Raw genomic sequence first — 8,963 nt, 5'->3', positions numbered from 1 at the left:
ATGCATCCTGATTGCATGTTCAGTCAATTTCAGACTGTGGAAGCTGGTAAAAATCTTCAATATCTTCATCTTTGGCCTTAGTGGTTGGTGAGTAAATTTGAATAATAGTCGTATTAACCGGTGTTCCTTCTAGATGTATGGATATTAACCCATCACTGACAGCATTCGTACTTCAGGATAGATCTTGAAATGTTCTTTTTGATGATGAATGCAACGCCATTCCTCTTCAAGTTGTCATTCCCAGCATAGTAGAGCATGATTGTCCTGTTCAAAATGGCCAATACCAGTCCATTTCAGCTCACTAATGTCTAGGATAGCCATGTTTATGCGTTCCATTTCATTTTTGACGATTTCCAGTTTTCCTAGATTCGCACTTCATGTGATTATTAATGGATGTTTGCAGCTGTTTCTTCTCGTTTTGAGTTGTGCCACATCTGCAAATGAAGGTCTTGAAAGCTGGACTCCATCCATGTCATTAAGGTCGACTCTACTTTGAGGAGGCAGCTCTTCCCCAGTTGTCTTTTGAGTGCCTTCCAACTTGGGGAGCTCATCTTCAGGCACTATATCAGGCAATGTTCTGCTGCTATTCATAAGGTTTTCACGGCTAATTCTTTTCAGAAGTAGACCGCTGGGTTCTTCTTCCTAGTTTGTCTTAGTCTGGAAGCTCAGCTGAAACCTGTCTGCCATGGGTGACTCTGCTGGTATCTGAATACCGGTGGCAGAGCTTCCGGCATCATAGCAACATGCAAGCCCCACAGTACAATACACTGACAGACACGTGGGGGATGGTACTTCTTACAATATTGAAAATGAAATTGTATCTCTTAGGTAATTTACTGGAAAAGTAGTGATTCTATTTTCAGCAGCTTAGTGGAGCCCTGGTGGTGCAGTGGTTATGCGCTTGTCTGCTATCCAGAAGATCGGCGATTGGAACCTACCAGCTGCTCCATGAGAGAAAGATGAGACAGTCTGCCACCATAAAGATTACAACTTTGGAAACTTAATGGGGCTGTTCTACTCTGTCCTACAGGGCCTCTATGAGTTGGAATTGACTCCACGGCAGTGAGTTTTTTGTTTTGTTTTGTTTGTTTTAATGTAGTTATAGCCAGAGATTGAAGCCAGAGAAAAAGTATTCTAATTTCCTAAACACTTGGAGATTTCGGCTTAGTTTAAAAAAGTCTCTTCTTGTCACTGAACACATTTGGAAACTTGAATTTCAATCTCTTTTCTCTTTAAATGATAGTGTAACAATTGAAATTGGCAAAAGAATGAGTGATTCTAGAAGACCATTGTACTTCTAGGCCCTTGTCCTCAATAAATATTTTTGAATTAATGAATCAGTTAGGCAATTTGATAAAAGTTGAAAATGTTTGCATGGCTTATCAAAGGTATGTTGTTATATTATTTTTAAAGAGGGCAAAATAGTGATTCTGTCTCTTAAATACATGAAAGTATTACCAAAATTCCTTTATTCTAGGAAAGAAAATTATATGGTTGAATGGAAGGTTAGGAGATGAAGGGACAAGTTTATATGTTGGCCTTGGGGGATTGCTGATTGATCTTGTTGTTTTTAAATAGTATATGCCACACACACAGACACACAAAAGGTTTCTAAGCTCAAGGATCAGTGCTGGTAAATGTGACAATCTGAGGTGTAAACAGATGAATATTTTTATAGCAGTGGTTACATATTTAGTAGGTACTTTAATAATTCAACTATCTGATCAATATTAATTTAGCCTCTGTTTCCACTTCTGATAACAACTCCCAGACATTTTTTGGGAGTTGCTGTTCTGTCATTGGAGTCAGTCTTAGTGGAAGACTGTCAATCAAGGTGCTTCTCCCTTTGCTGGTCAAGTTGTGAGGCAAGCATATGCTCTGTTCCTGAAATTCCACTCAAGTGATACAAAGTTTTGAGCTCAATCAGCTCTGTGGCTGAAAAAACTGCACCATGATTTCTGCCGTTTTTTTCAACCACAGAGCTGAAAAAACTCTGTCCCTGGAACTGTCCTAGCCAGTGTTCCTCAAAACATGCTTCCTTGGCTGTTTCTTCCATTCCAGGAGTTACCCGTATTAGTCTAATACACTCTTTAAAAAAATAGCATCTATGTTGCTAGCATCAGTTTTTGCTGATTATATTCAAATAATTCTGTTTCATTTTAGGTGTCATGAATATTGTTACTTCAGAAAAAAATAAGAAGTATTTTAACTTAAAACACAAGTTATTTTAAAGAACAACACTGAGTATTTGTACAAATGATATGCACATATAGCAAAAATTTTGAGAACTGGTAAATGACTAATGATTGGAAAACATCATTACAAAAATTGCCATTAACAGTGAGCTATCTGGGCACATTTAGAAATTAAACTTGGGATATCTTGAAAGAAAATTTTTTAAAGTATCAAGGATTATATTTTTGAAACTGATCCTATTAATAAGAAACAAAAATATGGATATGGAAAAATATATTAATTAGTATATTAATGATCACAAAGATCTAAAAGATACCCTTGGTCAAGATTAGGCCTTTTTATCTAAAAACGTTTGTTGCCTGTAACAGAGAATCTCATTCTTCTTTTTCCAATTAGGATATTTTATTTATTTTTGACATGGTATTCCCCAATTAGCAAAACGCTAAAGGTACAAATCTCCATCAACAAAAGCAAGAATCAATGATGCAGATTTTGTGTGTGTGAGCCAGAATCACACATTTGAGACTAGATGTTTCTTGTTAGATGTGTAAGTGATTTCAGCACAGTTTACACTGGACACATTGTAATAAATGCCATGAGTGCCTTTACCTGTATCCCAACTCCGAGGAGCAAGTAATGACTCCTTTATTGCCCCTCTTGTCTTGAAGTTCTCTGAGTTCTGGTTTGGGACTGAAACATCAGGAGATTGAAGACTTCCACTCCACCGATTTTATTTTCTTCTCTGAATTTTTTTCAAAAAATATGATTTGGAATGAAGTTTGGACTAAATAAAGATTTTGACACCTGAAAATGTTTTCAGCAATTGTTTTTTTCCAAGTAATCACTCCAGTGAAACAGTGATAAAAGTGCAGGTCACTTATAATCCCCCCCTCCAATAATTAACTCTAGGGAAAGATTCAGGAAGTGGAGATTTTACTTTGAAATGACATGACACCAAGCCACCGATTATGTTTCCAATATGACCTTTATTGAGCATGTACTGCTGTGACGTTTAACATCAGTCAATGAAAGATTGCAAACTATGCATGTCAGCGAGGTTCTCCCATGAACAAAAGTCCATTTTAAATGCACCAGTGAGGTAAACATAATTATTCATATATAGCTTTCTTAAGGCTAAGAGAGTTCTGTGTTTCATTTATTATTTTTGGCTCAGTTGGTTCTTTGCGTAATACATCTCAAGAAATCCCTCCCCCCGAATGCCCCTCTTCCAACAGCTTAGGAAATTGGCAAATTCCCCAGGTACATACAATATCATGCATTTGAATCCCCCAAAGACTGAGGAGGGAGCACCCTGAGCTTGCATGCAGTTCCCTCATATTGCACAAAGTAAAATACAACGTCTGGAGCCCCCATGGGAGAACCCGTTCTGTTTTGAAGCTGTCAATCACATGCATTTTGAAATTGTCATATGGCTTAACCTTTTGCAATGGACTCAAATCTTAGTCACTCTGGGTGACTTCCTTTACTATGGCGTGTGAAGTGACCTTCTCTACCTTTTTAGTAGACACTAGTTTCTCCTCAAAGGTCTCTTCATGCTCTTCAACCTTTTGAGTGACGGTTACAGATTTAGTGATGTACTTGGTAGCACCGTCTCCCCCCTCACTGGTGATTGTTTCCACCTTTTTGGTCACCACCACTTTCTCCTCGCTTTTATCACCTCCTTTCTTTTCATCAGCTGGGCTCAAGTCTAACCCATTTGTGACTACCCCTTTCTCCTCTTCTCCACTGCCCTTCTCCTTAATTTCCTTCTCTTCCTCCTTTTTTCCTTCCACCTCCCCATTTATAGCTATGTCTTCCTTTGTGGATTCCTTTAAACCTTGGTCACTTACTTCCTCCTTGCTCCTTCCCTCTTCTTCTGCTTTCTCCTTCTCCTTCTCCTTCAGCTGTGGCTTCTCCTCCTTTTTGGCATCTTTCTCTAAGCTCACCTTTACGGGTTTGGTGACTACCTCCTCCACAACTTCCTCCTTTACTGGGGATTCAGCTTTCTTCTCTGGCACTTCTTTTGGTTTCTCCTCCTTTTTCTCTACCTTCTCTTCCTTGGGAGATTCCTTTGCTTCTTTCTTTTCCTCCTCAACTTTCACTTCTTCCTCTTTCTGCTCACCTTTTCCAGCTTCAGCTTCTGCTTTTGGTTTCACCTCTTCCACGGGTGATTTTGGCACAGGGGACTTGGCTTTCTCTGGCTTTTCTACCTTGGCTTCTGGCACCAGCTCTTCTTTGGCAGCCACTTCTTCAGTCTTCTTCTCAGTTTTCTTTTCATCCTTAGCTTCAATTTCCTCTCCTTCACCTTCAGCCTCTGTTTCTCCTTCTTCCTGCTCACCTTCCTCTTTTTCACTAGACACTTCCTTTTCGGATCCTCCTTCTTCGGCTTGGTCTGATTTAGCACCCTCTTCTTCTTCCTCTTCTTCCTCTTGGCCTTCTTCTTCCTTTTTACCTTCTTCCTCTCCTTTAACTTCAGGTGCAGTAGCTTTCACTGGAGACTCTTTGGTAGCTACAACTTCTTCTTCAGCTTTTTGTTCCTCTTCCTTTTCTGCTGCCTCTTCTTTCTTCTCCTCTTTCACGGAAATTGCCAATTCCTCTGCAATGGCTGTCACGGCATCTTCCATTTCTGACTTCTCATCTTCCACTTTGGTTTCCTCTATGATCTCCTCAACAAATTTGTGCTGGACCTTTAGCTTGGGAGCCTCTACCTTGGTTTTCTGAATCTTACCAGATATTGTGACTGAGGGCAGCCGGTGTGTATACAGAGGTCCGGTGATGCTTCCAGAAAATGTGCTAAATCTGGTCTCTTCACCCTCTAGGAGTTTTCTGAGGAGAGAATCAAAGAAGATAAGCCATAGTTAACATTTCATTGGGACTTCTGAGCTTCATTACATTATGGGTCACTCACGTAGCTACCTTGGAATAAATGCAATCACCTAAATAAAAGATTTCATTAAGCCAGTGTAATGCCTGCTATCATTTTTTGGGATTTTGTGTCATATTCAGTAATAGAGACAGATTCTCTCTGATGGTATCCTGCTGCAGTAGCTATGCCTGGCCCCTAAGTCTCAGCCCTGCAGTGTTCCATTTGGTGCAACATAAATATGTTAAAAAGCACCCTAGTGTGTAGAAAACTTAGTGACCTCTTTGAGCATTTGGATTTTCAGGATGTATATTAGAATATTTTTAAGCAAATATAATTGTTCAACAATGTTTACAAAACTATTAAGCATACTCCGGAACTTATACTATATCAAATTACAGCTAGGCACTAATATGGATGTGTCAAGTTATAAACTGGTCTTCGATTATAAAGTATATATTTAATTATTCAGCTTTCCTGAGAAGAGAGCTCTCTGAGTGCAATTTACTTTGTAATATTATAATTACCTTATTGGTAGTACAAAAACTGTTGTTTAATCAAGCATCTTCCCCTTTCAGTATAAGTCAACAGAAAGGTTACATCAATTAGTAGACTTATAATCTCTCCTCTCTCCTACTCTACACATATACACACATATGCTACATATCTAGGTATATAATCTATACTCATAGTCCAATATGTAGTATGTCTAGATTATCTCTATAGTTATAAAAATAAATATATCTATATTTTATTTTATCAATCTGTATCTATTTTCAGCCAGATGATGGCAATAGTAAGCTATAATAGAGAAACAGAAATAGGATGTCCTGGTGGTTGTCCTTGACATTATAGTAAAATTGAAAAGCTGAAATCATCAGATGAAATACTGAAAATTATAAATTTGTTTTTGCTTCAGACACGAAGAAAACATTTTCTCTAAAATGCGAAATTTAAACACAAGCGTTGAAATTAATCAGCCCCCCCCAACGTGTAGTTCACAACACTTTATTTCAACTAACGTTCATTCTTTTAAAGCTGTGTGAAAAAATAGTAAAATCATACTTGCAGGTCTTTAGAATAATTCCTTCCTAATTAAGAAAGAAAACTTGCCAGTGGTTTAAGACTGCTTTAAGCGGGGAAGGTTCTGCCCCGTCCGCCTCTGCAGTGCAGTTACTATTCGGCTACGTCGACAGTGATCACCATACCTGTATGCAGCGATCTCGATATCCAGAGCCATCTTGACATTGAGGAGATCTTGGTATTCTCGCAAATGACGGGCCATTTCCCACTTTGTGCCCCGAAGCTCATTTTCCAACTGCTGGATGGTGTCCTGAAACAGACACAGGTCTCCATAGACTTATCCTTCCACATAGCAACTTCCGCCATAAACCGTTTGCTGTCCCCTTCCCATTATCATTCTGCCTTCCCTCCCTTCAGCTCCGCAAATGTCTCGGACCTCTCTCCCATACTTTAAAAAAAAGAAAAAAAAATTAAATTAAGTAAAAATGAATCTAAGGGATTTGCAAACAAACTAGATCAATAAGACATTTCCTGGGAACATCACTACTGGGGACCAGGGGACCGAGAACAAACCTTAACAGGAAACAAACATGCACGGGGGACCCCACGGCTGACTTAGTCGTTCCCTCTGGGCCCTTTGGGCTGAAGCCCACTTTGAGAGTCCTTTGGATCACTGCTGGAAAAGTAGAGAATATGTACGTTTCTACAAAATCTTTTCTAAAGTTGCCGCTTTATCAACTACCTGAATGTGTACTTCCTACTTTAAACGCTCCAGCGTGCAAAAACTAGAAATTACGTTTTCGAAAAAGGTCGGAACTCTCAGGCAGCTGGGGCTGGTGGGTGGGGCAGGAGTGTGGATGGGATGGGGAAGGGCGAGGACACTTTGCTGTAACTAACGGGGGTCTGAGGCGCGCGCGAGTACTGGCGAACCGCCACCAGGGTGCGCGACGGAGAGGGCTCTCGGGCACGCGCGTGAGTGTCGGGGACGCGCGGAGCTGGCGCTGGCGCAGTCTGGCCACGCAGCCGCGGTTCCTACCTGGTAGCTGCTGAGGTCGTGGTTGTGGCGCTCCTCGATGTCACTGAGCTGCCTCTCCAGTGACTCCTTGGTGCCACGCACGGATTCGAGCTCGATGCTCTTGGACTGTAGCTGACGACGGTATTCGGCGATCTCCTCCTTGGCAGAGCGGATGGCCTCCTTGTTCTGCTCGGCCGCCTCGGTGAGCTTGGCGTAGCGGCACTTAAACCATTCTTCTGCCTGGTGCATGTTCTGATCGGAGTGGCACTCGAGCTGGGAGCGGATCTCCTTTAGCGCCGTCGAGATGTCTGTCTTCAGGTAGTCTTTGCGCTCCACGGTGATGTGCGACGCCTGGATCTGGGCCAGCAGGTCGGCCACCTCTTCCTCGTGATTGCTCCGCAGGAAGGCCACCTCATCCTGCAGCGATTGCACCTTCTTGTCCAGCTCCACCTTGACCAGCGACGCCTCCTCGATGTCTTTGCGCAGTGCGCGGATGGCCGCCTCAGTGTCGTCGCGCAGCCGCGCCTCCTCCTCGAAGCGTTCCTTGAGCCGGTGGATGTCTTCCTCCAGGTGGTCCGAGTCCAGCTGTACCTGCGCCTTCTCGTGGTTCACCAGCTCGAGTGTGGTCCGCAGTTCGCGGATCTCCTGGTGGTACGCGTCGCCCAGCTGGGCGTGTGAGGCTTGTTTCTGCCGCAGCGCCTGGATCTCTACCTCGAGTTCCTTGTTCTGCTGCTCTAGGTAGTGCACCTTCTCAATGTAGCCCGCGAAGCGGTCATTCAGCCCCTGCAACTGCTCTTTCTCGTTGGAGCGGGACAGCTTGAAGTCGCCACCGGCCCCAGAGCCGCCGTTGAGCAGGGACGAAGACTGGCTGAAGTCGAGGCTGCTCTCGGCCGAGCTGAGCATGGCCGAACTGTAGGCGAGGCGCGGGGCAAGCGCTGTGCGCTTGTAGGAGGAGGACACGGTGCTGGGCGAGCCGCGGGACCATGACTGAGAGCGGAAGCCGCTGGATGGGGAGCCGCTCACGCGACTGAAGCTTGAGCGGGTTTCGGTTACCCGCCGGTAGGCGGACGGGTTGCCCAGCGAGTCCAACGTGTAGCTCATCTTGGAGGCCTTGGGGTTTGTGGCTGTCACCGCGTTCTGCCGGCCTCGCAGCAGCCCATTTATAGCCGCGGCGCCTGGTCCTGGGCCGGGGCCCCGCCCCGTGGAGGCGGCGGCCGAGGAGGCGGGGACTGCGGGCACTCCCGGATAGGGGGTGGGGTAGGGGTGGGGGTGGGGGACCGGCGGCAGTGATTCAGCGCCCTCTCCTCTAGGGCTTGCGCCGCATCGGACCCCGGACTACGCTGCACTGGTCACTTTTCGGTCCCATATCACTTGTCGCCCCGCAATCCCCGTCTCTCCATTCCTCTTCATTTTAGGATTGCATTTTACACTTTCGGTGCGAGTATTCACCCAACGTCCTTTCTTTGTCTAGTCACTCCTCCCGCCATCCAGGTTGCTCTTCTCTGGACCCCCTAGGCCCCTTGTCCTTCTTTAGCCTGCTGCACTCTTTTCCTCACAGCTTTCTCGTCTTTTTGCCCTTTCTCCATTACTTTTTTCCTTTACCCATCTTCTGTGCTTAATCACTTGCCCATCTTGTTGGCGCCTCTTCTGCCTCCCACTTCTAACCTTTCTTGGTCCCACTCACCCCGCCCCTCAGCCCCTTCCTCCTGGACCTTTTTCTCCTTGTTTCTTCGCCCCTTCTCCTCCCTCCCCTCCCCCTCCAATCCTCTTATTCCTTCCCCCACCCTCTTCTCTCCGGGCCTCCCTCCCCTTCCCCCACTCCTTGTCTTAAAGCAGCAAGAGATGAGCGCAGAGGACTTGGGCCTA

At 44.4% G+C, this 8,963-nt stretch overlaps 1 protein-coding gene across 1 annotated transcript; it reads right to left on the bottom strand.

The window, feature by feature from the left end:
* Window positions 1–3,656: 3,656 nt before the first annotated feature.
* On the bottom strand, window positions 3,657–8,198 carry NEFM (neurofilament medium chain). The gene is made up of 3 exons (XM_004382160.1): window positions 7,119–8,198; window positions 6,268–6,392; window positions 3,657–5,022 (listed from the first exon to the last, which is right to left on the bottom strand). The coding sequence occupies exons 1-3, from the start codon at window positions 8,196–8,198 to the stop codon at window positions 3,657–3,659; spliced, it is 2,571 nt and encodes an 856-aa protein (XP_004382217.1).
* Between the last annotated feature and the right edge of the window lie 765 nt (window positions 8,199–8,963).

Source organism: Trichechus manatus, unplaced genomic scaffold (genome assembly GCF_000243295.1).
Source record: "Trichechus manatus latirostris isolate Lorelei unplaced genomic scaffold, TriManLat1.0 scaffold00091, whole genome shotgun sequence".
NCBI lineage: Eukaryota > Metazoa > Chordata > Mammalia > Sirenia > Trichechidae > Trichechus > Trichechus manatus.
The sequence above is the reverse complement of the archived record's forward strand: the minus strand, read 5'-3'. Positions and strand labels throughout refer to the sequence as shown.